This window comes from Taudactylus pleione, unplaced genomic scaffold, assembly GCF_031769625.1.
Source record: "Taudactylus pleione unplaced genomic scaffold, aTauple2 ptg000518l, whole genome shotgun sequence".
NCBI classification, from domain to species: domain Eukaryota; kingdom Metazoa; phylum Chordata; class Amphibia; order Anura; family Myobatrachidae; genus Taudactylus; species Taudactylus pleione.
Genome location: NW_028284920.1, coordinates 4519603 through 4535000, shown reverse-complemented (window position 1 = coordinate 4535000; position 15398 = coordinate 4519603). Strand labels below are relative to the sequence as shown.

General features: G+C 38.2%; 1 protein-coding gene across 1 annotated transcript in view; it reads right to left on the bottom strand.

The window, feature by feature from the left end:
• ARID5B (AT-rich interaction domain 5B) overlaps positions 1–15398 on the bottom strand; it is a 273311-nt gene that overhangs the window by 168290 nt on the left and 89623 nt on the right. The window contains exon 4 of the mRNA XM_088450475.1: positions 84–314. Within this exon, the coding sequence (XP_088306601.1) occupies positions 84–314 (231 nt within the window). The remainder of the gene's footprint in view (positions 1–83; positions 315–15398) is intronic.

The window sequence follows — 15398 nt, the reverse complement described above, 5'->3', positions numbered from 1 at the left end:
TATATACTTTATTTCATGGAAGCCAGCAAGTAATTTATATTATAATTGTATAGCAATATTTTGCTTATTACATAACGACTTACCAAATTCATCACATATACTCTCATTATCGATGAGAGTTGGGTGGTCAAACGTGTCCCGACAGTAGAGGATCTTTGTGTTCTTGTTGATGATGGGAATACCACCTAGTGCCTGTACAAACTGGTCTGCCAAGACGGAGGAAGGTTTGGCCTGGATACGTTTTAGGATGGAACGATATCGGCAATACTGGGGGTAACTTAGCACCATCACGTTTCCATCATTTTCATTTTCACCTGCAATTAAAAGACACAGTTTTAGTGATCTGAATGTGAACAAAGAATCACAATTATTACTATTGCTACTTTTCCCCAAAATTATATATTAATTGGGAAGAATTGTTTCTACTTCCAATATTATAGCAGTGGGTCCCTTTCATGAATCACGGCGCCTTTCAGTATCAGTATATTTTTCACGGCACCCTTAAGTCAAAAAAGTTTCTTATACAGAAGTTCAGAAGAAACATAAAATTAAGTAAATTGTGCTTAAGTTCAGTTATGTGATGGTGGATATGGTTGTGCTTCTATCTGTCCATATATTTTATGATTGGCAGCCATGAACTCTGGTTTTGCCTATCATAAATAATTTTATTTGGTCCTGGATCTCCTACCCGTGACATCCCTCCAAGTGCTCTGCATAGGGTGCCACGGAACCCAGTTTGGAAATCAGTGGATTATGAGGACATTTATGAAAAAAACATCCGTACAGCACAGGGCGTGTTGTACAAAGCAACCAATCAGATATCTAAACTCATCTTCTACACCAGGGGTAGGTAATAAGCAGCCCTCCAGCTGTAGCTGGCTGCTTAGTGCCCACCCCTATTCTACACAATACTAGAGAAACTACAGCTAATATCTTTTAAGTTCCTACCACGACCACTTCTGTACATTTACCTGTAGGAGTATACCTTTGGAATTTACCACAGGTGTCTGCCCACATAGTATTTAAAAGTAAAGTTTTTAAATAATACCCATGTTTTATTTATTTATTATTTTGGGAAGCTGCACAAAGTATATAAGAAAACAGGTGGGGAGCTATATTCCATCTTGGAAGGAAGCAAAAGTGTAAATGTAATTTTGTTTTCATGTTCAAACCTAATTCAACACTGAAATTCTTGATCTAGTTCACAGTGAAAGCTGTTACAGAAAAATCTATGAAGTGATGTCTTTTATTTAACTTTACATCTTGGCACTGTCACTTAATGTTTGAAGAGATTGAAAAACATTGCTCATTCTTGAAAACAGAATGTTCTCTTTTCCAGAATTCCAAGTAACAAACCAAGACTATGAAATAATAAAACATGATGTAAATGTACAGAACAGTGGCATTGCAATCATGTATATTTAGACCTTCATAACCACATTGATTCTATTCATTTTCCAAACTGTGGTCTACAAAGATTTTATTTATTGTGATATGTAAAGTTACTGTTATATGCAATGGAAAAAATACATCTTGTTTTGAGAACAATACAGATTTCTAGATGTTGTTGAATAAAACAAAGAGCTGTCATACTAGATTATAAAGATGGTTTCGGTGTATAAATTATTGCCTCTTTAAATCCACAGACTTAACAGCTGAGATTGCTCCATTTCACGTACCTATTAAATAAACCCCTAAGTTGTAATATTTAGAAAAAAATGACACAGTTATTACGTAAGCTAACTTTTATGAGCATAGAATGTTCTCGCAAATTAATTGTTCCTAGGTAAAAACTACACAAAGTTTGGAATGGATCGTTTCAATACAGGCAGACCATTTCAGCCCAGTTATAAAAAGTTGCATTCTACAGTACCTTTTAAAGCACTCAAAAAGTTGCATAATTATTTGTCTCTGGATAAACACGCCTCTCAACAGTCCTGATATTCTGTGGGGCAGTTCTGTATTTCTCTGATGGAAAGGGGGTGTGGTGAGTGCTTTAAAGAGGCATAACCTTGATGTGGCCAACTTTAAATGTTAGAAAGTATCCATAGAGAAAATTAATCTTCTGTTTATAAAATAAGCATTGCATAACTTGGCCTTCTAGATGCAGAAGAGTAAAAATAAGGTGACGTCATGATGTCACGAAGGAGGGGGCAGGACCAGGAAGCTGAGCAACAGCCAGCTATTCAGACTGCAAGCCAAATGCAGGTGCCCTGAGGCAGAGATGATGCATCCACCTCGGCCTTGCGCCCTGGCCAGCGGCAGCGGTCTCACACCCCTAGTTATGTCCCTGAAACAAAATGTTATCAAAAGTAACTACAATCAGTCCAAGTCTTACCACTTCAAACAAATATTTGATAGATTAAGAACTAAGGATATCTTGTAAATCTAATTTTAAAACTCGGTCTGGTCATTTAGATGTGAACCTGTTCCAGTTACTACAGAGTTAAAATCTAATTTACTTTGATGACTCCCAACAGGACAGTCTTGCAAGGATAACTCCTACAATGAGAGAGTTTAAAGGATTACATTAGAAAAGTAATACCTGATAGTGAAGTGTGTAAACCTTAAAAATACTACATTATACAGTATGTTATAGGACACTCAGCACAAAAACTACTACTGTATACTGGTTTATTTTGCTAAATATATAACCTCTGATCTTCATGTCTCTCACCGCTGACTCCAAGCCCTCAGGCAAATGAATCACATCATCATGATAATAAGCTTCTGTCCACAAAGCATTAATACACAATTGTACCAAGTTATTAACAGCAGTTAAATTCATACAAGGCCATACAACTCCCAGAATGCAAATATTGGATCACATAAATAACATAAGAAAATAAGTGCTATAGTTTTCATACAGGTTTATTTGCACCTCATTATTAAAGTTTGACAAATTGCTATATGGACAATGTACATCACTTTACTTATATTATTAACAGGATGTAGAGCTGCAGGATTTAGAACAAGCTCAATTGTATTCTATGGACTTACTTGACCAATATTGAAAACAAGCAGAAACATCGGTGACACTGCCTCTTCGAAAGAAAGAAAGAAATTGGGTCCTATAAGCCTCTAGAGACTGAGACTATATTACACAATATATATAGGTTTATATTTTGACTTGTAAAGTGTGGTAGGTTTGATGCGCCCCATCAGTAACCATTTAGAACATTATTTATATATATATATATATATATATATATATATATGTGTGTATTTATTTGCGTTTAGTGGTTATTTTAGTTGCAGGACATATATAATTAAAAAGTTCACTTTGTGAACTGCAACCTTATAAAGGTCTGTTCAGGGACGGACAGACCTCATTGCAACTGGGAAGCTGCACATTTCTCATGCTCATCCCAGTGCCTTCCTCTCCCCTTACTTCATTTTGAGCAGGAGGTAAGGTGGGTGGATGGGGTTTTCTGCTCTGTGCCTTGCAGGGTGCCTGGCAATATACACGCCCGTGTACCATGCGTAATGGTCGGGCCGGTGCTGGGTCTGTTCTACCATAGCATGTTTTTTAGAGAATCGATAATCCACTCTCATGAGTTTAGACCCCAAAATGACTTTTGCCACCGGTGTGTGTCATGGGTACATTTTAAATAAGTATTTCCAAATGCAAATATTTAAGAAAAAGGTTTTATATAAGGCCAGTTTGTTTGCAGTTCAGTAATACGCCCATCTATTGTACACATTTGACTTACACAAAACCAGGAGTTATTTAAATTTGTGTTTAAAGCCAAACTATTATAAAAAAAAAAATTGCTTCCCAGACAACATACTTGATACAGTATTTCCCAAGAACCCCCGGAAAGCAGATCTGCACGAAAATATACAGGTGTCCTGATTATGCCTTCAAGAATTGATGTTATACGGTTGTCTTTTTGGCATATTTTCCTCACTAATTACAACTGTTGGTTCAAAACCATTTAGCAGGCCTTGCAGAAGTAACTAAATAAATACTTAAGTATTTATGGTGCCCAAGAAGTCTTCTAACTTCACAATAAAACATCCATGCCTTCTTCTACAGCACTACGAATTAAATTTAGAAAAGGTCGAACTTGACGGACAAGTTTTCAACTTCAAGAACTATGCAAAATATGTTCTGAAATTCAATGAATAGTTCAATAGCACAGATAAATTGATTAGAAAATGAAATAATAAAAAGTGTATAATTTGGTATGGACCCTACAGGGGATAAACATTAAATAAGGGCTGACAAATTAATTCAGAAGCAAGTTTGTGGAGCAAGAAAACTAAAAACCTCTAGAATTACAGATTGGTGTAACAAGTTACTTTGCAAGTGGATTAGAAAAAACCTCATAACAAAACTGACAGGTTTGCAGTTATGTCTTCCATAGGTCAGTCTTGTCTCGGGTGATTTATATTTTGGTATTATTTTAATTTTATTTAAATTTTTCAATTATTTAAATGTTTGCCTGGACGGAAAACCAAAACTTTTCATAGTTAGGAATTCATAATAATTTAAATATATTTAGGTTATAAAAAACAAATATTATAGAATTGTTCCTCTTTTTCATAGTGTGTAACTACATACCTCCCAACATTTCACAAGCAAAATTTGGACAAAAAATGTGCCCCACCCTGTTTTGCCCAAATTCTGACCCAATACACCAATTTCTGGGTGAAACACCATCCACTTGTGAAAACTTCACCCCAGTCGGGAGAGTTGGGAGGGATGTAATTACATGCCTGTCCCACTAAAAAATATTTACAAAAAATACCCTTGGATAGAACACAAATTTGCATCTAGTACAGATATAATTACAGCAGATCTAAATGTATGTCTGAAAAGTGCAGATGTCAGGCAAAGATAAAGCAATCAATTATCTATTTGGTAAAAGTTTCAGCAGGGCATGACATAAATTCGACCTAAAGCAACTTTTTGATTATTGTTGTATTTTTATAACCTATTTACATATCCCTATTATTATATCCCTAAATCCAATGATGATGTGATAAAACCTATATGAGAGATGTTGTTTTGGAAAAAAAAGACATGAGAGTTTGCTCACCCCTATGCACTGAGCACAAAATAGCTCACAAACACAAGAATTCTTTGAAGGTAAATGGAAAAATTATTCATGTTCTTTCCTGTACCTAATTACCTCAACTTCAAAATCTGCCAAATATTCTGCCCTTTAGTTTTCTTAATCGTATTATTGTGAATGTATTTGAATGCCAATCGAAACAAACATTTAATGATTTCAGCACAAAAGATCCTTCAGATGCATTAAAAATGCTGGACAACACAATATGTCTTCATTCTTGTCAAAGGAAACGTCAAGGTATTTGTGGGAACAAGAATTAGTTTGCTTGAGTTAGGAAACTAAACACCTTGTTTAAAGTGTATTTAAGTAATATAGTGTCAATACAAAGTTCTCTTGAACTGATTTATATTGCCTTGAGTTAGTTTATTGCATTAGACATTCCATCCTCTAAGCTTTTTACTTTCTTAGTGCTCATAGCAACCATGGAAAGAAAGAAAGAATAAGCAGCTGTCGATGATCAGGTTGTAACGTTAATAGATAACCATTATACAATTTTAAATCTAAAAAGTGAGTCACTCCATTTTGTGGACAACCATAATTTACATTAAAAAGTATAAAAGGCAATCAAAATAATAAAGTAAAAAATGTCAAATTAGCACACCGATAACAAAAATAAATAATAAAAGTCTCATAATTACTAGTCCTATAACAAATCGTAAAATATGAATGGGAAATCCATTTCACAGAGGTTAAATATTGTCTCTTGCCTAGTGCAGTGGTTCCCAAACTGGGTGACGTAGCACCCTGGGGTGCCTCAGGGCACTTGCAGGGGTGCGTTGGGTTGGTAGTCCAGTACCAAATAAAATGATTTTTAGTCAGTGTGGTATGTAAAACCAGTGCCAATGACTGCCAATCATAAAATGTGGACAAAAATAAGCGCTGCCCTGTCATCCACCACATAACTGAACCTAAGGGTGACATATAAGCACAATTTTCTTCATTTAATTTTTGCTGAATTTCTCAATAAAGTTTGGCCCAGGGGTGCTGTGGAAAAAAATGCTGATACTCTAGGAGGGGATGTAGTCAATTCACCGACAGCCAGGATCCGGGGGCCGGAATCGCGACTCGGGATTAAAGAGAGGCGTCTAAATACCGATGCCTATCTTTAACCCGATGCAGAAAGACTGACAGACTACATCCCCAATGAAGGTAAGCGGGGACAGGATAACGTAAGCCGCGGGGGGGGGGCTAAGGATGGTTAGGTTTAGGCACCCTCAGAAGGACTTAAGGGGTTAGGCACCACCCTGGGAGCTTTAGGGTTAGGCACCACCAATTGAGCATTAGGGTTGGGTGGGGGGACAGGGGTAGGTTTAGCCTGCTTACCTTCTCCTGTCGGGATTTCAACTTATCGGGCTTCTGGCATCGGTATTTCACCCAGCGGCTATTCAGTCGCCGGGATATCATACTCAACCCCTCTAGGGTGCTGTGATTTGAAAAAGTTTGGGAACCACTGGCCTAGTGTGCTTACAATCACTCAGTAACAGAATAATGTGGCTCTTTTATGAGCTGACTATGATTTCATTGAAGGCCACACAGACATGGGTCAAATTTATAGAATAAATGGCCATTAGGGCTGAGAGGCAAAAATATGTAAATCAAGACTTGGCTGTGAGCAGTTTACTCTAATAGCCACAGCTCTTAATTACATTCATGTGTGATACATCACCAGTGTCACCAAGAAACCATCCAAGCAGGAACGTAACCAGATATTTGTAGGTCCCATAGCAAAATGTTGTAAGGGACCATATGAACCACCCAATGTGAAAAATGTATATAACACCAGTAACTTTGACAGGAAAGGGGAGCCCCCTCAGCTCTGGGCTCCATAACAGCTGCACTCCCTGCACCTATTGTAATTATACCCTTGCCTGCAGGCACTAGTAGTTAGGGGGCATGGCTATAAGATATGGCACACCCTTTTGTGAATACCAGGGCCCTTGGCAAATTGGGTGCCATTTTTTGGTGCATGGCCACCCTACATTTAAAGGTGTGGCTACACGATCCAGTTAGAGACCCTCAGACAAGCCCATCCCCTCTCTTATCAGTACCCTTGTACATCACCCCTATTTCTTTAGAGGTGTCTGCAATTGAGATCAAAATACATAAAATATAACTAAAAAAATATTAGCCATTGCAAAAACATTTTTTTTAAATATATATAATTTTTTTGTATTCATTCTTTTCTGTTTTCCTGAGATGTTGATAACGACTAACAGTTGAAGATATATAAGCTTCCCATGGGAAGCTTCCTCCGGCATGAGCAGGTGAAACTTTATTCCAGTGGCAGCACTATCATCTCCATAGTGGCCAAGCTCCGTTGAGAACACCAGTTTTTGACATAGAATGGTCTTTTTCCCCTTTAATAAATAAAAGCCCTAAATGACACTGCAGATTTCTCTACAGAGGCTAAGGATAGTAAGAAACAACATGATTACACTGCAGGAAGTCATGGCTGCTGGCTCATCATGATTTCATAACTGTGCATTTCTTCCATAATAGGTGATGAGCGTTTATACTTCTATCAGGCTTACACTGTAGATGTCAGTATACCTTACAATGCTAGTAAAATGTAGGTACTGAATGGATCATTGATGCCAACAAAAATGGCTCAATCTCATCCTTATTAGCAGTCATTACACTTCAAAGCTTCTAAAATAATGCCTAGTGTATTTGAAATGCATTGAACTTTCTAAACATACAACGTTGTGCTGCTCCGTAAGCCTTATATTGGACGTTGTCTACTGAAAACTGATAAAGCAGAGGCATGCGATTCTCCTCATATATACTGCAATAAATCAAGTAACCTAAATGGAAACTACTCAGGCCACAAAAAGACTGCATTAAAATAATTTATATTAGCAGTCGGGAAGCAGACGGATGGAATCCCGACCGTCGACTTCCCGACGGTCTAATCCCGGCAAGGGGTAAATGCCAGGCGTCGAAATCCCGATGCCTGTCATTTTACCTACGCCGGGAGCCCGACACCCGGCTTACCGATCGACTAGGGGAAGGGAGAGTTAGGGTTAGGCACCCCCGGGGGGAGGTTAGGGTTAGGCACCCCCAGGGGGAGGTTAGGGTTAGACAACCCCCCTGGGGATTCAGTTTTAGGCGGTGGGGAAGGGGGGGGTTAGGTTTAAGCACTTAGAGGGGGGATTAGGGTTAGGAACTTGGGAGGGGGGTTAGGGTTAGGCACCCCTAAGGGAGAGTAAGGGTTAGGGGATAGAATAGGGTAGGAAATACTTAACTTGAGACGATCAGGATTTTCACTGCTGCCGGGATGCCGCTGTCGGGATTTGAAACGCCAGCCATGCGGCCGGCAGTACATAATACTGAATCCATCTATACATGTATGTATGTATGTATGTATGTATGTATGTATGTATGTATGTATATATATATATATATATACATATATATATATATATATCTCAACATGATACCTAGAAAAAGGAGCGAGTGAGCCCCAAAACGTTGCATGGTATGACACAGAGAATTCACCATTTTGGAAGACTCGGAGTGTCGCCCATCATTTCCTCTCTCTCTCTCTCTTTATTATATTTATTACAAACATTTTCGCACAGTGAGGGTAATGTATCAAGCTGGGAAAGGCGTGAAGAGGACAAGTGAAGAAATTGCTCATAGCAACCAATCAGCTTTGAGGTAGAATTTATCAAGTATATTATACAAAATGATAGGTAGAAGCAGATTGGTTGCTATGGGCAAGTTCTCTGCTTGTCCACCTCTCCACTCGTATCACTGCTAGATACATCTCCCCTATGATCTCTGGCTGACAGTGTATATATACTCCGTACAAAAGGTATATAAATATCACTTATATGCTGTTTCGTCACAATAAATGTAACTGCAATTGAAGTCCATCTTCATTTATGTAGCTCTGTGATGATTATCTCAAAATGTTATTTCATTGCATTTCCCAAAGCCAATTCTCCAACCACAAAGCAGAGCAGCAGAAGTTTATATACAGCTCCCTCATTTTTCACCACACAGGCAGTTGACTTTTTTCTCAAGAGTTGGCCAATGTAATTCTTCAGAAACAGTTACTGCAAACAGACTTTTTATCATAACAAAAGGAGGAAATGACCTCTAAAAAGAGCACAAAGCTTTTTTTGAGGGAAAATATTTGCTATAAATGAAATCACTAACTTAAGACGATGAAAGCTTTCTGCATCTTATTTTACATCCTAGTTTTTTTTCTCCCCCCTCCTAAGGCTTGTTAGACCTCAGCTTTTCACAGCAACAAGTGAGTCAATGAGAGTACAGGAAAATGCCTGTGACATACTTCATGTGCGACCATATATTGGTTAAGGGCAGTAGACATTTCTAGTGTATTGAGGGCATACTCGCGCTTTCTAAAAAGGTGTAATTTCCTTAAAATAGGAATAGGTGTAGGTGCAGTTTCAGAATTTTAAATTATATTACATTTCCCACCTCTATTCAGGGCCCTGGAGTCAGTTTTCAGAGGGCTCTACTAATTCTGTATTACAAATTAATTTAGGCAGGCTACTGATTGGCTTGCAGTTCATCCTCCAGGGAATGTGCCAGGGTCACAGGGGGAAGTAGTGGAGGGGACAGGCACACAGCACATGGGCCTGTAAGGTCCAGCTTGTCTGGGAGACCTAACCAAGTCATGACGACGCCCCCTCTAGTGGGACAATGTGGAACAGCCAAGCCATCATGTGACTGGCCACACCCTGTAGTAATGGGGCCCACCAGATCTTTCGGTGGTCTCAAGGTTTTGCCCAAGTTTTTATTTTTTCAGAGGAACCAGCTAGGGGGAGGGGCAAATTAGTAATTCTGTTTCCATAGGCAGTAGTGATGCTAACTGGTATAATCATCACGCATGCCTTGCAATATAGTTTCATTTTCAGGATGAGAAAAATTAAAATATATTTCTCTAAATTTATCATATAAAGTAAAAAATATATAAAATTGTTCATGTAGATAGCCAAGCAAATGTCACTAGACAATCTGTAGGATCATTTTGCTTTCTCTCGCTTTTAAATAACTATGGTACACGCACAATATTTTAGTGTGACATCACCCTGACTAGGTCACGTTCAAGCACTTTGAAACCTTAGCAATTTCTTGTTTGAAGAGCAATAAGTGTTTGACTGGGCAGACGACCAATGAGCTATAGAACGTGCATTTCAGGTAGAAAAATTAACCTTTAGACCGAGTGATTCCCAAACTTTGTCGTCAAGGCAACTTAACGGTCCAGGTTTTAAGGATATCTATGATTGAGCACAGGTGAATAAATCAGTACCTCAGTCACTGATTTAACCATATGTGCACAGCCATGAATATACTTAAAGCCAGGACTGTTAGGGTGCGTTGAGGTTAGTATTTGGGAACCACTGCATTAGACCACAGGTTCTCAAATTTGGCCCTCGGGACCCCAAACAGCGCATGTTTTCTAGGTCTCCTCACAGAATCACAAGTGAAATATTTAGCTCCACCTGTGATGTGTGAGTAATGACTACACCTGTGCACCTGCTGGGTGATATGGGAAAATGTGACCTGGGTGGGATCCTGAGGACAGAGAACCAGTGCATTAAACAAATGTCAGAAGTATCTAACAATCCCCAATCCCTGTGGGTCTGCTAGCTGTTGAGGTGGTACGAATATTTTTTGGTGGAGCTCTTTATTAAAAGTATAAGCAAATTACCCACTCCAGTACACACTACACTAAAACACAACAATATATTCATTAAAAAAAAGGTATTAACATTCTTTTAGATATGTTCTCTAAAAAAAAAAAAAAAAAAGCCAGATTTTAATTTTGTTAAATTGTGACTAAACTTTATTTTTTAATGGGGAGCTCCTCTTTAAAGAACTTTAATACAGACAAAACATATAAATGAAAATAAAAATAAAAAAAAAGATAGTAATATAATGAAGATACAGCTATTACGGATTAAGTAGTTTCATTCTGAGTTGACAAGAGTGTTGGCAAATGGTGTGAGAACCACAGATCTAAGAAAGAGAAAGAGCCTCTGCAGAATCTTCTAACAAGGATCTTAACTGAACGAGCCACAGACCATCACATAAAAACATGAGTGACGTAAATTAAACAACAGCATTGTGCTGCTGTGGTTATTTTGAGAAACGGTGTGTACTGTAAATCAGCTGGTATAGATCGCTCCCCCCAGCCTCCTTTATGAAAAATTTAGAAATTCAATGTGAAATCAACGAAATAGAGGAAAAAACAAATAAATCTAAATGTCAGTCTGTGCAATAAAGCTACATTTTCCTGGCCTAATGCCAGCACTAGAACTCGCCAGATGAATGTGCTACAACAATCAGCATTTTATGTTATATTAAATAATCCTTCCAGGGCTTTAGGTATGTAGAAATATATACGGTATATAAAAAAGTTACACTAGTCATTAAAGATATGTTTATGTTACAGACAGTCCTATTGAAATTTGCTTAAACACAAGTCAAACTCTAATATTTAATATCTCTGTAGCAGAGCGTTCACTATTTATAGAAATATAATATCAGATGTGTGTGTATATATATATATATATATATATATATATATACACACACACATATACACACACACACACACACACACTTCCTGTGCTGCTCTCATACTTACACTGTGCCTGCCTGCTGGCCTGTCTTCTTCACAGTGGGAGTCAATGTACAGTAGGTGAGCCTCCGCATATATGGTGAAGGTTAGAGTGCACTTGCATTCTGGAAATAACTGCCCGGATGTTCTATATGTATATGTAGTCCAAATGAGACCGGCAGCACACACCTTTTGAATAAAATCAGGAGTGCAAGGCACATAAAGATATAGACATGTAGAGAAAGAGCCAGCACATCCAATTAATCAATAGAAAAAAAGTTTATCCATATAAATGTGCATCAATAAGTTTCCAGTGCATCCATGATAAAGTGCATATTCAGAAGAAAGGGCATAGGGTAACCGGGTAGCTCATGACTAAGGGGTTTGGATAACACCGAAACTGCTGATGTCGGGTGTCACTGGTCTGAGGGATCCGGGTTCATGCTGCTATGATGAGTACCTTCTGGCTTGATGCATGTTACTATGCAGTCAAGTGCATAAATATTTGGACATTGACAGAATTTTCATATTTTGGCATCTATTCACCACCTCAATGGCTTTGAAATGAAACAAACAAGATGTGCTTTAACTGCAGACTTTCAGATTTAATTTGAGGGTAATTACATCCAAATCAGGTGAACGGTGTAGGAATTACAACGGTTTCTATATGTGCCTCCCACTTTTTAAGGGGCCAAAAGTAATGGGACAAACTAAACAATCCTAAATCTAACTTTCACTTTTTAATACTTTGTTGCAAATCCTTTGCAGGCAATTACAGCCTGACGTCTGGAACACATAGACATCACCAGACACTGGGTTTCATCCCTGGTGATGCTCTGCCAGGCCTCTACTGCAAATGTCTTCAGTTCCTGCTTGTTCTTGGGGCATTTTCCCTTCAGTTTCGTCTTCATCAAGTGAAATGCATGCTCAATCGGATTCAGGTCAGGGGATTGACTTGGCCAGTGCATAACATTCCACTTTTTAGCCTTAAAAAACACTTTGGTTGCTGTTGCAGTATGCTTCGGGTCATTGTCCATCTGCACTGTGAAGCGCCGTCCAATGAGTTCTGAAGCATTTGACTGAATATGAGCATATAATATTGCCCGAAACACTTCATAATTCATTCTGTTGCTTTTGTCAGCAGTCACATCATCAATAAATACAAGGGAACCAGTTCCATTGGCAGCCATACATGCCCACGCCATGACACTACCACCACCATGCTTCACTGATGAGGTGGTATGTTTTGGATCATGAGCAGTTCCTTTCCTTCTCCATACTCTTCTCTTCCCATCACTCTGGTACAAGTTGATCTTAGTCTCATCTGTCCATAGGATGTTGTTCCAGAACTGTAATGGCTTTTTTAGATGTTGTTTGGGAAACTCTAATCTGGTCTTCCTGTTTTTGAGGCTCACCAATGGTTTACATCTTGTGGTGAACCCTCTATATTCACTCTTGTGAAGTCTTCTCTTGATTGTTTACTTTGACACATATATAGACCCACCTCCTGGAGAGTGTTCTTGATTTGGCCAACTGTTGTGAAGGGGTTTTCCTTCACCAGGGAAATAATTCTTCTGTCATCCACCACAGTTGTTTTCCGTGGTCTTCCGGGTCTTTTGGTGTTGCTGAGCTCTCCGGTGCGTTCTTTTTTTTAAGAATGTTCCAAACAATTGATTTGACCACACCTAATGTTTTTGCTATCTCTTTGATGGGTTTGTTTTGATTTTTCAGCCTAATGATGGTTTGCTTCACTGATAGTGACAGCTCCATGGATCTCATATTGAGGTCGACAGCAACTGATTCCAAATGAAAATGTCAAAGCTAGAATCAACTCCAGACCTTTTACCTTCTTAATTGATAATGAAATAACGAGGGAGTAGCCCACACCTGTCCATGAAATAGCTTTTGAGTTGATAGTCCCATTACTTTTGGCCCCTTAAAAAGTGGGAGGCACATATAGAAACCATTGTAATTCCTACACCGTTCACCTGATTTGGATGTAATTACCCTCAAATTAAATCTGAAAGTCTGCAGTTAAAGCACATCTTGTTTGTTTCATTTCAAAGCCATTGTGGTGGTGAATAGAGGCCAAAATATGAAAATTCTGTCAATGTCCCAATATTTATGCACCTGACTGTATATACCCAGTTATCCTATGCCCTTTCTTCTGAATATGCACTTTATCATGGATGCACTGGAAACTTATTGATGCACTTTTTATATGGATAAAGTTTTTTCTATTGATTAATAGGATTTGCTGGCTCTTTTCTACATATATATATATATGAAGTGTACTTTTAAGCCACTTAATTATAGAGTTGTTTAATTTCCTTGCCTTGGGATTCAACATAGATTTTTATAAAACAGTTGTATCCAATGCAAAGAACACAACAGCACTTTATCGTATCCGTGGGCAACAAAACAAGGAGCTCTGCCGATACAAACACTTGGCTTAGTAGTACACAAGGGGGGTAGAAAGATGGAGCCATTTACTCTGTAGGACATATACTACCCAATAAATGAAAAAGTCAACTGGATGGTACAAATAAAACTTTTAAATATAGGTTACAGATCCTTATTCCCAATAGATAGTTTTAAGATGAGTAAAAGATTGTCTTGGTTGCACTATTTCTGCCATCAGTGCTTCACCCAGCCCTCTATCTGTTTACATTTTATATCAAGTAGCCTGTTATTTATGCCATTATAATGTGCATATGCAGATAATCTAACCTGGGAAATATCTACACTGATTTATGTTGCTTTATTTTATGTATTTTTTTTTTAATGAAGTCATAATATAAGTATGTTTTTTTGTAAAGTCATTGGTATTGACCAATTCAATATATGTTTAAAAACCAAACAAACTTTGGGCGATTCAATTCACTACGATGTTAAATAGCGCCAGGAAGGAGTTCCCGGCACCCCTCCTGAGGTGCGAGTAGAAATCCGAAAAAACTATGGCCGCAATGCTGCATTCCGGCTTAGCACATGCCGTGACTTCACACCCAACTTAAGGCACGGAAACCAGCACCTCCTGACCAAGTGCAGGGCACAGCGCGGTCAATTGAATAGCTTCGGGACTTCCTACCCTGCGCTATTAAAATCGCACTGAATTGAACTGCTGGTTGTTAAAATATTACTGGTTTTCCTAGGAGAAATACTGTTCAAAAGTTATGTTCACATTTGAAAGTTATGTTCACATTTGAAACATATACATTTGATATGGTGTAGTATCATCTCACAGCACATAGGTATCACTGTTGCCGAGGAGAAAGTCTTGAAACACTAACTAAATCCATATAAAATGAACTACTATGTTTAGTTCTACTCAGTACAGCAGCTGAGAAGTTAAAGACTCCAATCTAGCTTGTTTGCATGTAATAGCTAAATCACAGAATTGTTTCAATCTGTTTCTGTGTTCCTTCTGCATTAGGATCATTGCTACCCATATTTCAGTGAATCCAATGTAAAACCATAATGAATTACCATAACAATTTCCATTATACACAAAACAATGAAATTGTAGGTGTGGCAAAATTTAACATTCTTAAATGTAAAAAAACAAGGGATGGGTCTCACTATTTCACCCAGTACTGTAGTTCCAACATCAGACTATAGTTAAGTGTAAAGGTGCGTACACACTAGACGATTAAAATGAGCGACTGACCGATTAAATCGTAATCGTTTAATTGCTGAATAATCGATCAGTAATCGTGCAG